Source organism: Mytilus trossulus, chromosome 1 (assembly GCF_036588685.1).
Source record: "Mytilus trossulus isolate FHL-02 chromosome 1, PNRI_Mtr1.1.1.hap1, whole genome shotgun sequence".
Classification (NCBI taxonomy): domain Eukaryota; kingdom Metazoa; phylum Mollusca; class Bivalvia; order Mytilida; family Mytilidae; genus Mytilus; species Mytilus trossulus.
Window position 1 is genome coordinate 79,641,867 of NC_086373.1, and position 21,178 is coordinate 79,663,044.

The 21,178-nt window shown below is 31.1% G+C and overlaps 1 protein-coding gene across 4 annotated transcripts in view; it reads right to left on the minus strand.

The window, feature by feature from the left end:
* Positions 1–1,319: 1,319 nt before the first annotated feature.
* LOC134686613 (GDP-fucose protein O-fucosyltransferase 1-like) overlaps positions 1,320–21,178 on the minus strand; it is a 340,651-nt gene continuing 320,792 nt past the window's right edge. The window contains exons 2-10 of one of the 4 annotated variants that reach the window (XM_063546293.1): positions 14,584–14,599; positions 11,084–11,201; positions 8,119–8,213; positions 7,407–7,575; positions 6,545–6,644; positions 5,136–5,331; positions 4,331–4,455; positions 3,470–3,572; positions 1,320–2,421 (exon numbers count right to left, since the gene is read on the minus strand). In XM_063546293.1, coding sequence (XP_063402363.1) covers positions 2,260–2,421; positions 3,470–3,572; positions 4,331–4,455; positions 5,136–5,331; positions 6,545–6,644; positions 7,407–7,575; positions 8,119–8,213; positions 11,084–11,186 — 1,053 coding nt within the window. In that variant the 5' untranslated portion in view covers positions 11,187–11,201; positions 14,584–14,599 and the 3' untranslated portion in view covers positions 1,320–2,259. Of the gene's footprint in view, positions 2,422–3,469; positions 3,573–4,330; positions 4,456–5,135; positions 5,332–6,544; positions 6,645–7,406; positions 7,576–8,118; positions 8,214–11,083; positions 11,202–14,089; positions 14,114–14,333; positions 14,358–14,526; positions 14,621–21,178 lie in introns of those variants that run through there. The other 3 variants (XM_063546300.1, XM_063546306.1, XM_063546313.1) reach the window with 3 other exon arrangements.

Sequence of the window (21,178 nt, forward strand, 5' to 3'; positions counted from 1 at the left end):
TTAATTGATGTTGTAACCTTGACTTTTGACCTTTAACCAAGATCATTTTCAATCCAAGGTGAATTTTCTACCATGGTAAATATCTGATTTATGGTTCTCCATACCAAGAGGTATTAAAGCATAGCCTCAAGAAATCATTACTTTAGCTAAAATTTCAATCTACCAATAGATGCTGTAACCTTGAACTTTATCCTACCAACCCCTATATCAATAGGGGTCTATCTCACCTTATGTGGCATTATGGATATGGTTTGAAAAAAAGCCTTTTTGACTATATGACCTTATTTTCCTTATGGGGTTTAATCAAGTGAAGTTTGAGAAAAATATTCCTAATGGCTCAAAATATTTTCTTCAGAGACCAAATTGTTGATGCTGGAAGCTAGAAATTAAAACTGTCACCATTTATTTGAATTATCATTGATTAATTGGTGGATTGATGTTTGCTTAGTGTCCTTGAACTTTTGGTACAAGTATATGCCAATTGCAAAGACTGTTATACATATCATTTCACATTTCAATCTCTTAGTAATGATGCAAAACAAATGCACATATAAAAATTCAGTTATTCTTTATTAAAATATTTTCAACAGCATTTTTGTTTAGAACTCAGCTTTTTCATTTAATGATTAAAATTGAACATATCAAAAACAAACTGTTGTTAATGTTTAACATTTATAAATCAATATTACATTTATAAAACTCTAGAATCACAATCCAAAATTCAAACACTAAAATATTTAATTAATGATGCATACATAATTGCTGCCATTTAGTTAAAAGATTAAAGTATCAAATTTTACTCATGATTTTCATTTTTAAATACACCTATTTATAACACCTAATCAATGTTATTGAGTATCAGAGGAATAAAATAAATGCAAGAGAAACTAGATTGCACGCTATAGCAATAGTATATTAAATAACAAAAAAACATGTAACACAAGAAATGATTGCAACAGGATGCTGTTACAAAGTCTCCCAAACAAAGTCCCCATAAGTATCAAGCCCTAAGGACTTTATTATGATTTATTCAATCCTTCATCAATTTGCTGTTTCATGTATAATATTTTCACCTAAAAAGATTTTCCAATATTTTAATTTTTTTGTGAAAATTGGGAAAAAAATTGTCAATAAGGAACCATTGATTTTTGACCGGAAAGTATTCTATATGTTTCAGTGGTCGTTGCTAAAGACCCTCAATATCTATCATTAACCGTTTTCAAGTTATAATGATTTGAAAAAAATCAAAAATAACAAAATCCTTGGAAATGGAAAATCTATGGAAAACCCTTCCCTTCGTTTGCCCCCCCCCCCCCCCCCCCCAAAGTACCCCTTAAGAGAACCCAATGTACAAACAAAAACGATGATTGCACCACCATTTATGTTCTAGGCAAAACAATAAGTCTTTCAAAAAAAAATAACATACCTTATTAAATAATTTTAAAATTATAAATAGTATGATGACACAAGGTATATACAGGCAAAAGTACCGTATACCTGACTGAGACAGCAACCCAAAATAAACATCTAAAGGTTAAGATATTAACTCACCAATAAACAATTAACAAAACAACATGTCAAGTTATATTCCTCAACAATCTAGATTAATATCTTTAAGAAATTAAACAAACATCAATTAAGTTCTTTTTGAATTAAATTAATGTCACTCTGGCATACCCCAGTCAGAATGAAATTAATAATTTTCAATTTTCAATTTTCTTTTTAACTGATACAAAAATAGAACTTCAGTTAAATACAATTTTATGTCATGAAGATCATGTTAACAAATCCAAAAGTTTCCTTTTAAAGGACAAACACATAATACATATAAAAGTAATGTGGGTATGAGTTTTATACATATATATAATCATTAGATGAAAAATTTCAATGATTTAAAGTACATTGGAAATAAACCATATATAAAAATAAATACAATGTAGACGAAAAAGTAATAGGCAAATTGCATGTATATGATCTAGAATCTCTGGAATGCTTCATGGAGCAACTTTGGAGACTGCAGCTGTAAGCAGAAACCACCTGATTTCATCCAATTTTAATTGCACTTGTAAATACTGAGCACACAGGTTGATGTTTGCACAGCAGTATATACGTAATGGATTTCCCCTGCAGATCAACAGTATAGATATAGATGATGTCCATGTTTCAAGAGCATAGTTGCATAGTAGTATTGCATCATAAGGATAGAGAATGTTATATAGAAATTGGAATGTTAAACAGAATTTCTTTGATACTAGTCAATCAGCTGTATCCCCAAAATGATGTTGGTTTTTCCTTGACTAGTCGATCTCTAGAAACAGATGAAGTAAAGGATGACACACAGTTTCCTATAAAATGCTCAGATTTCTGTAATATTCCAATGTCTATAATAGGAAGATGTGGATCTAAATGGACGATGTTGATCTGAAATAGAAAAAACAAACAGAAAAAAATTATGATTGCTGATTCATTAAAACATTAAGAAAACATATTAAGTTATTTTATTTTTTTTGGATGGGGGGGGGGGGGGGGGGGAATATTTGAAGCAAGCATACATTGAACCTCGATTAAACCTTTTGAATGCAGAAAGAAGTAGGTCTGGTAAGGACTGATTTCGGCCTCAAATTTCAGGTTCATCTGAGGAAAAGTTTTGATCACTTTTTAAACACTTAAGTGTCTATTTCATTTGAATCAATTAGTTTATGTGAAAGATTTTAACTGATTTAGTCATTAAAAGCGATCTGATTTGAGCTCAAATATGAAAAATCTACCAAATATGCCGCAAAATGTCACTTTTCAGATGGTTTTTGTCAAAGTCCAAGTGGTCGCATCCGTGTTCATCTTCAACCTTTGTATATTTTATGTATTATCATAAAATACAACTTACATTTCAATATTAAGGATGGACTCGAATGCGGCCACTTTCGCTTTACACGAAAACCGTCTAAAATTTAACTAAACTGTTAGAATTGTGAAGATTTCAGTAATTTAGCATGACTTAATGGTGCTAGTACCCAATATACATGCATTGTATTGTCAAAAACAGCCCATATTTATGGAGCAGAAACATTCTACTGTCCAATAAATAACTAAAAATTTACATTTTAACAATTTTGTAAAACTGCTATACTTTGGGGCCAAAAAGGGGTCTTACTGGACCTACTTCTTTATACATTTGACAAAAAGCTGATAAATGAGAGAAATATCTTTAAACTCCTCCAAGATATAACAATTCCACAAAGAGCCATTCAAGAATTATTGCCTTGTTTGAACTAAAAAGGCTTTTCAGATGACCAAAAAGAAAGACAGAGTTAAAATTCATTTTCCATATCTTTTTCATATCAAACTACCCTTATATAACTTATCTGGAATATCACTCTAAAAATTAATAGTAATTGTTGATATTGTAAAGAATTAATTGTTAATTGATAAATATCCAGAGACATAAGTAAGATAAATTTAAATATCTTACCTCTGAACCCAAAACTCCTTTTAACTCATTCATTAGATTCCTCTGGTCTGTTGCAATGAATAAATGTTTGACTTTAGTTTCTTCCACAACTTTTTTAGTAAGTCTGAAAATCAGAAACTGATTTTGAAGAGGGTCATAATGTTTTATCTAGGTGTGTGTGTGTGTGTGTGTGTGTGTACTTTTGTCTGTTAGGCTGTATGTTCAATACCATGATTAAGTTTTGGTTAAATCATGGTTATCATTTGAAATTTGGTGGTTTATGCTCACATCAATTTGAAACTAAGTAAACATGTTTATTATGAAGTGAACTGTTTACAGGAACATAAATACTAGGATTTGACCTTGATTTCAAGATTTACTGATCAAGTGAAAGATTTAAAGTCAGTGGTGCATCTAGTCTGTGGACATGTATTCTTGTTTCAATCTTAACAAAGACTGGTAAAAAGTAAAATCACAAAAATACTGAACTCAGAGGAAAATTCAAAACGAAAGACTGCAATCAAATTGCAAAATCAAATAACAAAACACCTCAAACAAATGGAAAACAACTTTCATATTCCAAACTTGGCACAGGCATTTTGTATTTTTATCTTACTTAAAACGAGAAAGGTGACCATATTCATTTTTGATTATTTATTTTGTTACATCCCTTTTAAACAAAACTGTAGGAGAATATGCATTTGTTTTTTTCACTTCTTATGTGCATTTTATAATTTCTAGATCTATTTCATAAGTTTTTAATTAATTTTAGCTCTGAAAGTATAAATGCAATATATATCATACAGTCAATATATACATTTCAATGATTTCTAAAAGCATTTAAAACATTTCATAAATAAAAAAAACTTTATGATACTTTACCTTAGCACTTCTGTTGTGGATGGATAGCAAAGATTTGCTGGTAGTTTTTCATAATTTTTATATCCAAGACATTGTGGTGATGCCATATATCTCATCTGATCTTTAGCATGTTCACATGCTCTTTCCTATATATAAAAAAAGACAGATTAAGTGTTCATGTGGGGTCAAAGATCTTCTATGTTTATGTCTGCTATCTGACATAGTTTCCTTCAAGCAGCTCTATTAACTTTTTATGATATTGCTAACATTTTATGTAGCTTTTTAACACAAGACATAATCCTAAATCTTGAGAGCATACAAATTATGTCAAGGTCATATGAAACCCTGCAATAAACCATATAGCAAACTATTGCTGAACAACAGACACAATTTGGTTCTTCTAAAAACACCTGCAGTTTTCTTCTGTTTTGTTTTATTGCTTATACAGAAAAAGAATAGGAATAAAAATAGATAAAAAAATACCCCTTTGAAATCATATAAAAAATAGAGCTTACTTAAGCTACGGGCCTGTGATATGTAATTTGGAACTTAAATATATAGAACATTCTATGCATAGCCATAGGTTAATCTATATTGTAGGCATTGGCTAAAACGAGACTAAAAAGTCAGAAGAATACATCCTTAAGACTGTATATGGTATTATTTCTCTCATGAAAGTTCACACCCATGAAATATCAGTCTAAGAGAAGTTAATTTAATAAGGAACTGAAAACATCTTAGAACATTGATTGTGTTATTGCCATACAAGGTAATTACTAACAAACTGTCTAGTATATATATACCGGTAATACAAACATATTATTACCCAATCTGCTCCATTGCGTAGATGAATACCAACATATGGGTCATCATTGAACAGTTTGTGGATATGATGATCTATTTCGTCCTGTATCTTATCTGACCACTGTATATATTTTTGTAAAGGAACATCTTGTTCTGCCACAGGAAAGGCTGCTGGAGCACCTCTTAAAGCAAGCACTGGATACTTATCTGGTGGATACCTAAACCAATTACAATAAAAGTCAAGATAAATTCATGTGGAAACATTATTTTTCATTAGATACTAATTTTCGTGGATTTCTTGGGTACAGGGGAAGCATGAATTAAAACTTTCAATGAATTAGAATTTTTAAAGGCTTGTATGTAGACTCTAGATAGCAAAACCTAGAAATTGAATATTCTCAGAAGTGTTAGTTTTCCTCAAACAACAAAAATTGATACCCATGAAAATAGATGAATCCACAGTAGTCATAAAAGACTTACAACATATGTGATTTCTTACTTTATCACTGAAAGATTTGTAATTGACTCCTTTTGTCATAAATTCTGTTTAACTCTTGGGAGGTGTTTCCAATACTACTAACTACCATGTTTACCATTAATGTTTTTCTTAATTAAATGAATGCTGATGACTATCATCCAAAAATGATCTTTTGAAATAACTTAAAGTACTTTTATGTTGGTAAAATTTAATTTTGAATGCAACACATCTTCTGATTATTTCATTATTTTGTTATTAGCCCATAGACATAATTTAGTCATGTGACCATGGCGTCATCAACGTTTTTAATGGTTTTCATCGGTTTAAAATGGAATTTAGAATAAAATGATTAGAAATGACTGTAATATTTTTTCTGTCTATTCGAAATAACAAAAAAATATGGTGCACACTGTTAAATAACCCGCTACACACGTTATTCAGTGTGCACCAATTTTTTATGTTATTTCTTCATAGACAGAATAAATATTACAGTCTTTCCTTAAGTAGAGGCTAGAAATTAATAAATGTAGCACTTAGGCTTAAAATAGTGAACTGTTAATGGACATGGGTTTTAAAAAAAAAAAATAACTTAAATAATAAATATAAATTGTAAATTCAATCATAATTAGATACATGTACTATGTATAAAAAGCTGATAAATTAATCAAGTAATTGCAGATACATCTATTCTTAAAAGCAAAGGGGCTAACAAAATATATTTAACTTATATCTTACTTACGATAATAAGTAAATATAAGCAATTACCTGTTTGCATTTGAACAGAAAAATTAATTTGAAGTGATAAAGGTATTCTTCATTCTGTAATTATGTTTCAAAATTATGAATCTAATTATTCCTCTCATTCTGGGTGCCATGATTGTTATAAAAAAATCTGTTTGTTTGTTTGTGTGTTTGCCAGTCTAATCTTTCTGAAATTGTTTTTGCAAACTTACACATCCATAAAATTCTGTGCGTCCGCATAGTATGCCTGTAGTGGGTGAATCACATCAAAATCAACACCATATTCATCCCAGAAGTTTGTGAATGGATTACCTATAAAAAATACAATATTGGATTATACTGTTGAAACTATGACAAACAAATGAAAATTCTTACTTGTTTACGGAAAATTGTTTGATAGAGTAATCAAACTTACAACAAAACAAATAAATGGTTATTATGTGTCCTGTTCAGCCTATTAGGTCAAGTAAGAACTTAGGTAGACAGGTTTCATGTTAAGTCCAGAATGGGTTGAAACAAGTTTTGGGTTCTTTAAGGACTGGACTGGGTTTAGACAGGTTTCTGGTCAAGTCAGGACTAGGTTTATGCAAGTTTTATTGTACTATTTTATAGTCTCTAAACAATGCTACAAATAGTTAGGGTTTACTATTCCATGGTATAAAATATGACTTTAAAAATGAAGACAGTAGTTAAAAACATGTCATTTTAAAACAATTGACACACAATAAAAGGTTTATAGGAAAATTAGTGGTTAATAATACTCATTTAATACTGTGGATTAATTAATATTCATTGGATACCAATTTCCGTGGATTTCGTGGGTACAGGGGAACCACAAATTTAAACATTCAACGAATTATAAATTTGCTAAAGGAATGTATGGAGACTTTTGTCAAAACCATGAATTTAAATATCAACCAATATGCAAGTTTTTCTCAATCCATGAAAATTTGTACCCACGGAAATGAATGAATCCACAGCATTCCTAAATATTAGTGCAATGACCATGTAATATACTGTTCATCAAATAATAATATGTTGGTAATTCATTCTTAATCATGTAATATATAATACCATTCTTCATTTCACAAGTTCCACCCCTTGGTGCATAACAAAATCCAGTTCTCTCCCCTACAGGCCAGTGTTCAGGTGCAAGTTCTGTCATAAAGTCTTCTGCCAATATAACTTTGTGATATTTTTCTAATGGTTCTACTTTAAACCATTCATCAAAAGGTATGTTTTTCTGGATAAATGAATAAATTGTATATTTTGTTTTCATATGGAAAGGGAGGCAACCACAATGCAAACTATGAAAATAATGAACAATGCCTAAGACATCATTTTATAAAAAGCAGTATGTCAATTACTTGTTTAACTTGAATTCAGTTATGGATGTTCATGTTATTATGTCAGTTATGAATGTTACAATACATCTTATAATATTTGTCTATATTATATTTACAAGAAATATGTTTCAATATGACAACAAAAAACAAAAACAAAACACAACTGATTCGAAATCTGTGATTTTTTTCAAAAGTAATCATTGCTTAACAATCTAAAAACAAACAAAATTTAAATCAATATGTAATGCTTCTTCAAACTTAATAAAAATTTCAATTGATAAGCAAATTTTCAATAAAACTATACTTTTAGCAATTATTTTTTTATATGAACTTTGTATCATTAACACTTTAATACATTTTTTAATATACATAGGTAAAATGATGAGTATCACATCAGTGTTAAAGATTTTTATTAAACAGGTAATCAATACTGGCCTTACATATGTTCTAAATGCTGGTAAAACAAGAGTACGATTGACTGACTTGGTAAATGATAATCCTCCGAGGAAATGGTCTGCCTGATTACCAAATCTTCCTGTGTAAATAACAAATAATGGTAATTATTCTCATTGTCTCAACAAAACAAATTAAATCAATCATTCATATAAAAATAACTAACTACATAAGAACTCTTTGCTAAACATGTATCCGATAGACAATAATTGTCAATACAATTGCTCTTCTTCTTTTTAAAAATGTGATTCCATTCATTTTCTTCAAGACTTTAAGACCATATAGGCCGGTGGCCGAAGTCAGAATTATGAAATTTTAATCGTCAAAACTGATGCACAGCAATATCATATATCATTGGATTTGGAAATATGTGTACTTTGAGATACTTCTGGTGGTCAAAAGAAAATATGGTGCGTTTTTTTCAGAAATCTTGATCAAAGGTCACATGTCGTTTTCAAGCAAAAACAAAATTGAATATCTAACTCCAATTTAAAAACCATTTTTACAGTAGAATGATTGAAAACTTAAATCTATTTTCTTTCTTATTCAATTTTCATCCAAAAAGTGGAAACCCATCATTATATGAGACTTCCCAACACTATGTCTGATGTTTGAATAAAACAAAAAAGAAAGATAAGCGATGGCAGCTTTTGAACAAAAAGCCACTTGCATGCCACTAATAATCTGCATTTGATGTCAAATTTGCTGAATAAAAGCTGAAATAAAAAAAAAAATGCACCATATGACTTTTTGACGACCAATCTTAAATTCAAGTAAAATCATTCTTCTAGTACTGTGTCAATTTTTAGCCGTGTACCATGAAGTGAAATTAAACTCCTTTAATAATCAACTTTTTCCTTTTCTGTCACCGCACTAATTAAGGAATGACTGCAATATTTTTTCTGTCTATGAAGAAATAACATAAAAAAAATTGGTGCACACTGAATAACGGGCGTAGCTGTCTTAAATTTATAAGATGACAAATTTATTTTTTGCCTTGCTTAAAGCATATTTTCAGCATTTTATTGAAAAATCCTATGCGAATCAAGTACATGTATGCAAAAAAATCTTTCCATTGAGAAAAGGGTTAATGAATATCTAAAATACTTCTTGAAATATACTTTTATCTTAAATATGTTCTTTTTAAGTTTTTCATTCAGATCAAGAATATTATATGATCTGACATCGAAACTTATTAACTACTTATTGCAATTTCACATAAAATCACATACACTTTACTGATTATAACATGTTTTAATCCAAAGGGATTTCTGATCCATATAAACATAGCAGACATTTTAAAGTCTAATAGGTTTGTAAGTACATTTATATATGTTACATTTTAACACCTTCTCCAAATTTTTGACCAGTTGATGTTTTGGTTGAATAAAACAAATTACAATTGGTTATAATTTCTGACCAGTTGAAGTTTGGTTTGATAAAACAAATCATAATTGAGTTAGATTTAATGAATGGCTATTATTTATTTTGAATTTATTGAACCATAAAACTAATTTTTGACTCTTCACATTGAATAATCCGCAAAGCGGATTATGTAAAATGTGAAGAGTCAAAAATTAGTTTTATGGTTCAATAAAATCAAAATAAATTAGTGCCATTCATTATAAATAAATTTCTATCAAAAATAAGACTCAAAGAACTTATTTATATTATTTATCTTGACAAAAACAACGTACACACATGTTAGCGTATGAATACACAATGTCAGAGTGGGCGTGTCGCCATCAAAATTGATAACATTGAAAATAAAACTAATAATTTTAACCAATCAGAAGACAGCAAATACACAAAATTTATTTATATTTGAATAAACTGAAATAGTGGAGAGCAACACATACAGTCAAGTCACAGTAATAGGCAAACATATTTAAACCCCATTTAAGGGGAAGAACACCTTTACTGTTAATTTTGGAAGAAACAGAAAAAAGATGTTTTTAGTTTTCAAACATATCAATTTATAGTGGAATGGAAAACAAGTTTTGAAACTAATATTAATCCTTTTTCCACCTGCAGTTACGAGTGCTGCTTTGTAACAGCATTAGACTGTAGTCCTATAATATAAGACTCTGGTGGTTCATACCATTTACATTCAATGTTTTGTATCGGATATTTTTTTTTTACTATCAATGTTGAACCCACATTGATAGTAAAAAAAAAATCCGTTAAAAAACGTTGAATGTAAATGATATGAACCTACATTAGAGGACTACATTAGACTGCTCTTTTTTAAAATCTACAAGGGTGTCTTTAACATGCAAGAGATATGGCTCTCTCTTAACACTGGTCAGCCATTTATCTTCCCCTTCCGATGGACTATCATCAATTCCTCAACCCCATACTTGCAATTGGTGTTTTGGGTCATTCAAAGCATTTTTCATGTCATCAGATTATCTCTATCTAATTCAAATTTTAATATAGATTTCAAGAGTTAGACATCTTTGTTTGTCATGGCATCATGATTAATTGTTGACAAAACCAAAAACATAAACAGTATGCTGACCAATGGAATGAGGTCAAATGATTGGTGCCAGAGTCACATGTTAATCTTACAGTCATCAATATTGCATGAATATTTTATTTGTTATAACTAAAATACTGCCCTAATCACAACAGCTGAATGCTGCCTGAGGTCACTGAACCATTAATATGAGGTTAATATGTTACATATTTGTTTTTCGTTCATTTTTTTACATAAATAAGGCTGTTAGTTTTCTCGTTTGAATTGTTTTACATTGCCTTATCAGGACCTTTTATAGCTGACTATGCGGTATGGGCTTTGCTCATTGTTGAAGTTCGTACGGTGACCTATAGTTGTTAATGTGTGTGTCATTTTGGTCTTTTGTGGATAGTTGTCTCATTGGCAATCCTATCACATCTTCTTTTTTATATTAATAGCATACACATTAGTGATTCATATATATACAAACTTACCCATACACAGACAGAAAAATACATAGCCATTTTCATCCCATTCATGAGTGGCTATAATTCCAGTAACACACAGTAATGTAACTATCCATATCCACAAAGCCATGTTTTATATATTGATCTGTAAAACAATTCTCTCATTTTATAAATAACAGAATATGCAGGTCAAAGTGTAGATATTAAATAATATCTGTCATAAAATTTGAATCCCATTAGAGTAGTAGCTACAAAGGATATATCTAAAATCAAATTCAATGCTAACAACAGCTGACACACTTAAATGTCTCTACAGATGCAAATTTGATTTATTTTCGTGGGAAATGATTGATTGGTTAATCGTTGCTTGCTGTGGCAATCATAGGATTCAATTTTTTTAAGCAACCTGTTTAGTACACATGTACATGATGTATATGCAAGTAATGAATTCACAATTAAACAAGTTCAACCTGTCATGTAAAATTTCATTGTCCATGACAGAGGCAGATTTAGGGAAAAAAATTTGGTTGCTTATATAGGGAATCACTGAAGGGTGACTGGAGCGGGCCCCCTCTTAGGTCAGTCAGTGGGCCCCCACTTATGAAAATTTCTGGATCCGCCACTGCATGATGATTATTTGAGTAAATGATGATGCAGATTACATAAATAAACTGTTATCACAGAGATATGTCTCGTCTTTTTGTAATTTTGATTATGCAAATGTTGAAATCAAAAACGCAATACTTTAACATCTTACACAAGTTTATTAACAAAATATTCAAAGTCAATGAACCATGACTGAGTTACATGGCTCAATACAATGGTTTCCATGTAAATGAGATGTGCCAATGCTAATACCGAATACCATTGACTTGTTATAAGTCGCTCCCAAATCTAAATACAAACATTAACTTGTAAACTATGAAAAAGTTTCAAAGTCAATGAACCATGAAGAGGGTAAGGGGCTATATAATCTCCATGGAAACGATACTTGCAGATGTCAATAAATATGCGTACCAAATATCATTGATTTAACATTAAAAGTTCATCTTAAACTGATCTAATCACAAACTAATTTTTGGGGTAAAGCTAAACCATGAATTTAGATTTTCAAAGAAGTAGCAAATATAGTAAGGCTAGTATGCAGACTTTGAAAAACCACATAATCAAATATCCATGAAAATTGGTAACCATGAAAATAAATGAATCCACAGTACTAAAACCAGTTGTTGGCAGCATATGGATTATGCTCTTCTTGTATAATTTACGATGGCTTGATACTAAACCCTAACTAGAGGAATTGTGTTTAATTTTTATAAATACATTGTGTAAGATGAAGACATAATCTTTCAGTCAGTTTAATTGAGGTCTAGACTCTTGAGCAGGCATATCAGTAACATTGGACTGAGACTTCTTTTAAACTGAGTTTTACAGTCATGACAGTACTGTGTGTGTGTTTTCTTTTATTCCATATTGGCTAGAGATAAAGTGGGAGGGTTGACAACTCAATAAACACATCAAATACACTGTGTTTGCTCAAGTTGTTATGAACCTCTTGCCTTTCAGTTTGTTAGGCTTGCTCATTTTTTTTTTCAATTTTGGTTCATTTATATGTTTCTGAGTTAAGCATGACATTAATGTTTAGCAGCCAGCTCAAGCCTGCCTTCAGTTGCAGGATTATATCTCTATGTTGAATACCAATTGGTGGCATTGGTCTGTTTTCTGCTTTTTAGTCAGATTGTTGTCTCATTCCCCATTCTGTGTGGGTTAGTGGTCTATAGCTAGTGGTTAAGACCAATGACTACAGTAATGAAGGAAGACCGATGGCTACAGTACTGAAGATACTGATTCTCACTCAGACGTCGAATTTTCAGTACATCAGTAGGGTGATTTTCGCCCTCCCACACACATTTCTGGTATCCAGACCTGAGTTAAAACTAGATTGGATACTTCCGAGGCCTTGGTAGGTCAAAGTTTTTCCCAGCATGATCTAAAGATCAATCTTCTGAAATCTGTTCGGGTTATCTGTTCCCCTTCAGAAGCCCGGTGGTTCTCTCCCAGTACTTCGGCTTCCTCCACCATAATAACTTCCTGGTGTCCTACACCAGTGGCGGATCCAGGATTTTTCATAAGTGGGGGCCCACTGACTGACCTAAGAGGGGGCCTGCTCCAGTCACGCTTTAGTGATTCCCTATATAAGCAACCAATTTTTTTCCCAAAATGAGAGGGGGGGGGGGGGGGGGGGGGGGCTCCTAAATCCGCCTCTGTACAAGCTCCCTTGGGTGGTGTTGGGTGGGGTTTGTTTTGGTGGTGGGATAATATTGTAAAGGACACATCTCCATTTATCCTAAAGGAGTGTTAATAGATCCACTGTACCCTTGCAGTAAATCAAGGGTTGAGTGACTTTAAGCATTTTTGAAGAAATGTAGGATGCAAAATTGAATTTCCTACCTGTGCACATGCGCACACGTGTTCTTGTTCATACAACGTAGTGCCGACGATTTTTCATTTAAAACCTTTTTAAATGATTTATCAAATCATGTTTATAAATGTATTTATTATATATTTTAAATCAATTAGATACAAGCTGCTGAAATGTACGAAAATAATTGGGAATGGACCGATTAATTTATACGATGTCCGGTACTAAAAATAGTTTACCTGTCACCTGAACAGGTAGTTTTCAGCTGTCCAACAACTAATTAGCCTTGATTAAAATGAGAAAGTATTGAAGTAGGGGTTGTTTTGATAGTAATTAATCATCATGTCACTTTTATGACCGGAAATGTATGGCTGTTAAAGGCAAAATGTTGGGTCAAAAAGATCGTGAATTTATATGTTAAAATGACCGAAAAAGCCTTTGAAACTAAAATGTAGATGACCGTTTCATGCTTTGCCCAGTCGGTCTTTTACCGGACATTATACAAATGACCGGCATATATGACCGTTTTGGAAGCCTTGGTTGAGTCTCAATGAGCAGAATCTCAAAGTACATACATACATCACCATTCAGGCATTCTGAATTTAACTAACATGTTAACAGAAGTCTCAGTATTTGACATCCATGAAGGTCATAATAGGGCTAATTTCGTGGTGAAAAAAAAGTATAAATATTTGCTAAATGACAAACGGTCATAATTTCAGTGCATGACCATGTAATGAACACTTTTTATACAAAAATAACGGTGAAGTTAATCATTTGGCTATTTGAGATCTCTGGTAAATCATATAATAAAGGATATTTTGGCAGTAAAATTGTAACCAGTTTGACTCTAACATTAGCCGAAAATGACTGTTTGACGACTGACGGTAAAGGGCAATAATAAAGCCGCATTCCTACCCCCTTGAACACTTCAGTCATTTCCGCATTTTTATTCATTTAGATTATTTGTGGCACTTATCAACTTGTCAGAGAAAAAAATTGATGACAAAAATATCTGTAAGGGGAGATTAGCATTTAGATTTTTAACCCTAGTAATCAAATGATACTCTGTGCAAGAATAAACTTGATTTGCACTAGCGGTTACCATGAATATTAGAATAGATTATAGTTCCTGTTGTTTTGATAGAGCTCCTGGGGTCAGGGGATGAAAACTGGTATTTACTTGTAGCTGTTTCTTCTTCTCTGTATAAATTTCCTTTCAGAGGAGCACCAACAATTAGTCTGTTTCCCGGCCGTTATTGAAATTCTTGTTAATATTTGTATATTGCGAAGGCATATTTTACGGAGAGGACTAACATAACCAACGATTAACGCATGAACATTAATATTGTAAAAGTTACTTTTTATTTTTATTAATTTATTGTTCCATAAAGTAAAATTTGCATAATGAAATATTTTCTTCATTAAAGGGAAACTTCGCAAAAAAAATCAAAAATTGATATTATGTCCATTCTGTATAAAAATGCTCAAATTTATAGATATTAAAGTTTTATTCCACTTAATAAGAGATCACCATCGATTTTAAATTTTGAGTATTAGTTCTCTGTGTTCCGCCATTTTGTCACCTTGTCCGATGAAAAATCCCGATATGTCTATAAACCACAAAGGAACAAAACTACAGTAAACGATGTAGTCGTAATTGCGTGTCGATATCTTGTCAATCGTACGGTTGATTTATCTGACTGACGAACTTGATACGGAAAATGGTCTTATTTTTTTAAATAACCATATAGTCTGTTATTTTTTGACTGATAATATTGGAATTAGTTAAAAAGTCAAAGTTCAAATCATAAATAAGTGTTCCGTGAAAATTGTTTTTCGAAAATCTAATTCGTTCATAATTCTTTAATGTAATAAACTTTATTTAAATAAATTCGGATCTTCCCTCATCTGATCACCAGCATGGCTAAAGGTATTACTCCCAAAGGTATTGGAAGGGGTGTAAGGTGACACGTCCAGGTATTCAATCGATTTCCTGTCCGGCGGGCTTGCAAGTTCATGCATCGTTTCACTTCTGTAGGTATTGATCAGTGTACACGACCATAACTTATAACTTTCCATTTTGAACTATCAGGTGCATGTATAATATACATTTTTGTCTTGCGTGTCCAAAAGTGATATAATATACTAGTCATTACTTAACGCATACGCTTGTTTATAATTATAATATGACGTGCTTCTTTCGCTTTGTAAACAACACTGTGTGAAAATTCTCTATATATCTATACATGGCGCAGACTCACAGATATATACATAATAATGGATGTTACAATATACCTCCCCCGTAAAACCACATATAGTTGAACCTACTTTGCAAACTACAATTTTATTGTATTAGAAATTGTAATAAAATAAAAGAAAAGAGAACTTTTATTCTTATTCGGATGCATGATAAAAAGAATTAATATATTGCAACTAGTTTTGTTTATTTCCTAAATATAGAAACACAGCTATATTTAGTGCAATGTCAATTTCATCATGGAACACTTTCTCTACAATCAGGGGTACATTAAGGGATGAAAATAAGCCTGATATTCATGTTACGATTTTAAAAGCTATCAATATACCAATTTAAGTTGCAGTATAAAATCAATATTTTAATTAGTCAATGTCACAAAAATATAACCTATTTTGTAACTATCGAAGTTCGTATAACATTCAATTTGTATTAAAATGGAATTATGAGGTAGGTTTTGTTTTGTTTTCTATTCTATTGCATTTGATTTCAGCGAATCAACATGGCAGCTCCTTCGTAACGAAATGTCAATTTTGGATTTGACGGTAGCTTACGAGAAAACATGTAAAATGAAAAATCGGAAATATTGGGTTTGAGAATTAAACATATTTTTTTCTAGCAGTTATTAACGAAATAATCAATGCAAGCTAAAGATTTATGAGAATATTTGAGCTTTATCTAACAAGGAGTAAAAAAGAACAGCTACACATACGGCATACCCATCCTCGCTTCAATATATGAATGAACTTATTTGTCCTATTAGAATCGAAATAATTCATGGAAGCCATAGATTTGTTGTAAATTTACACATGGCCCGGGCCGTTATATTCGTTAATTTTATCCCTCGCTAACGCTCAGGATAAAATTCGAATATCACGGCCCAGGCCATGTGTAAATTTCCAACAAATCTATGGCTTCCATGAATTATTTCTTAAATAACATTTCTGGTGTAAAGAATATTATTTATAAAAAAGAATAATACAAAAAAAATAAAAAATTGAAGAAATACAAATCTATTTACATATTTTTCCAAGAGTTAATTTGGGAAAATGTAATATATACTCGTTGTCAATAGTTTAGGACAGATTGGAACATACCAGAATTATTGATTTAAAAAAATGTGCGCACACTTGTCGACGATTCGTGTATACTTACGCCTGGATAGAAAGTTACGGAACTGTAGCGCAATTTAAAATATGTATACATGTATACATTGAATATAAGAAAGAAACATACATTTTGTGTAAATTGTGGTAAAAGTTTTGCAAATAGACTAGTCCACGTATGCCAACAGTATGTAATCAACGAATTCGATAGACTATTCTATACCGAAAGAAGAAGAAGAAAAAAAGAAACAATTTGAATTAAATACAGGTCAATTTATAACTTGCTTTGGTTCATCGAAATTAAGAACATAGTAAACTCACAGATTTATATATCAATTAGATTGTTCTCAAATAAAGGACAAAATTCGTCATCATCACAATTGTTCCGACATTCATGTAAAATATATGCAACTGGACGTACACTAATAATCCCCAAGGGATGTGAATATTTTCTAGGAAAACTATTGAATATCAATTTCGGGATTTATTTTCTTTCTTGAAATTCAATGACAGCAATTCAAAGAATAAACTGCTTGTCGGATATTTGTCCGCTTTAGGGGTATTCTTGCAAGTTGAACAGACTTATAATAACATTCAAAAATAGGGAAAGATAACATTAAATTCGTTGTCTTTTAATTTTAAACATCATTGGTCAAATAGTTATTTAAGTTTATATATACGTTGGGAGATGACGACTATTATAGTAGTCTCAGACTTTAATAAGGATGTTGCCGATTATGAATAAATTTGGTTGACGTTTTTCACACTTGAAAAGAATATCTATTAGTAATTTTTCGATTCCATTCCATGAAGATCCTTAAATTTCCTGTCAACTTTTTAAACCTCTAAGTACAAAAGTATTTTTTCTTTATTCGTACATATTATATTCCGCTTCGGTAGAGTTATCTTCAGATAGTTTCGGATATTAATTAATACATGGCTTTCTAAAGTCTAAATGTAAGTGTTCTCGTTCATTTTTTCGCCTAATAGAGACAAAGAAAAATGCTTTAGTAAAGCTATTTCTGATTTCTAAGTCCCCCTTTTTTATGAGACATAAACCAAGGACAAGAGGTGTATATAATTTCATTCTGACATATGAATTAAGTTTCCCGTCTTTAACCGAAAATTGTGTATTTCTTAGTAAATAAACTTATTTGAATTCAAATAAATAATAGCACCAAATATAATTAAATAATTCCACGGCGATCAATTTTTATTTATCACCAACTTGAATATGTATTTTTAATGTGTGTATTAAATGCTCCCACTCGGATCCGAATAGACAGTCACACCTGGCAAGGTGTGCCCTAGAGGCGTGCTTAAATACCGAAGTGCAAATAGCAATTTACCTTTCAACAAGCCATCTACGAGTATTGCCACAGAACCGTGAATACACACATCGTATAAACCTTGTCATAGCAGAGATAGTAAAAGGTCAATAAGAGTACACCAATATATTGTCTTTACAGATTAATGTACTTTAATTTGTTCACCTTATCAGTCCGAAAATGCATTTATTAAAAATAAATGTATAACTTTTTGTGTTGTCTACAAAAATAATTCGAATATATACGTTTAACATAGATAATTTATCTCACGAATGAGTACAATTGAACGTCTGTGCGTTTTATCTTCCTATTATCGGATGGTTATTAGATAAAGCATAAGTCATCGGCGCGCTTACGATTACGTTAAAACATGATTAAAAACCAAGACTTTTAATGATTGTATTTTAAATCCCGGCATGCAAAAATCAGGAGAAAACGTCACGACCTACAGGAAGTAGTTGATATTTTTTCATTAATTATTGAATTTCTCCTTTATTACTGCACATATATGGCGATACAACTTTGTGAATATATATATAATGTCATAATGAACATATTTAAACCATAAATAAAAAATCGTGAATTTTCCCTTTAATCAGATTTTGGTTCATGTACAAATTTTGTAAACGACTGCAGGATGTTCGCTACTCTGTTTTAAAATAACAAGCTTTTTAAAGACTTTTATAAATTGAAAGTATATAAAATAAAAAAAAAAATAAAAAAGCAGAAAAAAATGTAGGGTTTCGCCCATTTCCATTCCCAATTTTATTTCGAGATATAAGCCATTTAAAATTTGGCGGGAAATAATTGTCTCTAGATTTTTCTTTCACTTAACATTGTCACCTTTTTTGTTTAAAAACTATGAAAAAATAACAAGGATTTCATAAGATTTTGAAATATGGCTTTTTAAATAATATTTTATAAAAATAATAAACGAAAAGTAGGGGTAAGTGGGCAATTTTTTTTTAATGTAAAAACATGGATAAAACCAGAGGATTCCGAAAATCTGGCAAAAATTCAAAAAGTAGAGGAGCAAACATGAATTAGATGAAACCCACAAATCAATGACAAGTCGCCCCACACCAATATTCATCCCACTTTCTCATCACTTTCCATCATTTAGTTGCACTCTCACTTCATGATTCAATGTTAAGTGACTATATAAAAGGAAAACATATCGTTTGCATCGAAAATGAAATACATGCAAGATTCAGCAAAATAAAGTAAAATTTTATTCATTTATGATCCAGAAATTTGCGGGTAGGTTGATAACTAATCTTAACTTAAAGCCAAAATTAAAGAGATGATTTCTGCTTCAAAAATTATGAACTTTCCATTTCTATAGCATTATCCGCGGCAGCAGCGCATATGTGTGAAATACTCTTCTCCAAGTTGGTACGACATTACAGTTCGTGCGTTTCTTTTCAAGATTTCCATAATAAAAAAGTAAAATGACACCATTGAAAAATACGCAAATAAACCAATAATTCAAAATGTTTTAAGTGAACGCTATCACTTCAAAAAATTTATGGATGTCATTGTGATTTGATTGAAAGCTATGGATTATATGTGTTATTCTAATATGACGTCCTTATTACGCTTTGTTAACAAAGCAGTGTTCTAATGAGCACAAAAAATATGTTTGACACATGCGCACGGACTTACTGTTTATATTAACGTTATTTCCATCGTTATCCTTTTAAATATTTATATTTAAGCAGCTAACATAAACCTTTATTGTATATTTTTATCAAACAACATATATTTGCCCTGCTCGTAGTTTTTTATATTTGACCACATTTTACACCTCGCTAACGCTCAGTGTAAAATGTCGACAAATATAATGCCTACCCATGTTAAAATGAGCATAGAGCATGACATGAAGTAATTATTTCTTAATTCTAATATGACGTCCTTATTACGCTTTGTTAACAGAGCCGTGTTCTAATGAGCACAAAAAATATGTTTGACACATGCGATCGGACTTACTGTTTATATTAACGTTGTTTCCATCGTTATCCTTTTAAATATTTACATTTAAGCAGCTAACATAAACTTTAATTATATATTTTTATCAAACAGCATATATTTGCCCTGCTCGTAGTTTTTAAACTTCAAATGTGAAATGTAATATACAGAATCCTCGGGGAGGACACGGGAACAGCCAAACATTTTTACGCTATTTCCGTTCGCTTCGACCTATAAATATATTGTATTTGTCATATTAGAATCAAAATAACGCTCAGTGTAAAATATCGACAAATATAATTAGTCCATCAGCTGGTAGGGCAAAAATTCAGTTCTGTGTTACACCCCAGGGTACCGCAATTTTTTTGTATAAATTTAAAGAGTAATAACTAAAGAATATTTTAAGAGGTGTTAGACTTTTGAAAAAGTGTCCAAAAGGGGTTAAAAGGGGACTTATTTCATGGTATATCAAAAATTTTGTTTTGCACACTATTACAGAAAAATGTAAAAATAACCAAGTATTCAGTACTTTACTTTTTTTTAAATGGAACACATCATATCTAATTAAAACGCAGGCTAATTTTTAATTATTTTCTAAATCGTAGAGGACCAAGAAAAAAGGGGGAGGGTCAATTTCCAAAAGTCATGATTTTGAATGAAAAGAAGCGTACGTACTTATTTTCTTGATACAATGGTATACTGTTTCACATTGAAACATACAGCATAAGGTACATAAAGGCTGTTGAAAAAAAAATTAAAGATAAGAAACAAAAACAAAAACAACAAGAATCAACGACAAACACAAACATAAGCAACCAGAAATGCACTATTCTGTCACAAATTCATACATCACATTCATGAATTAACTCACATAATAAAACACACAAAACTGTCAGGGTTTCTAATTTTCTTTTTTTTTTTTAAATTTAACAACCGCATCACCACATTTTAAGGTCACACAGAAGGTCAATCCATAGAATCATCATCAATTTGGTCACCTCCATCTACCGAATTATCATCTTTTCCACCATCTTCGTCATC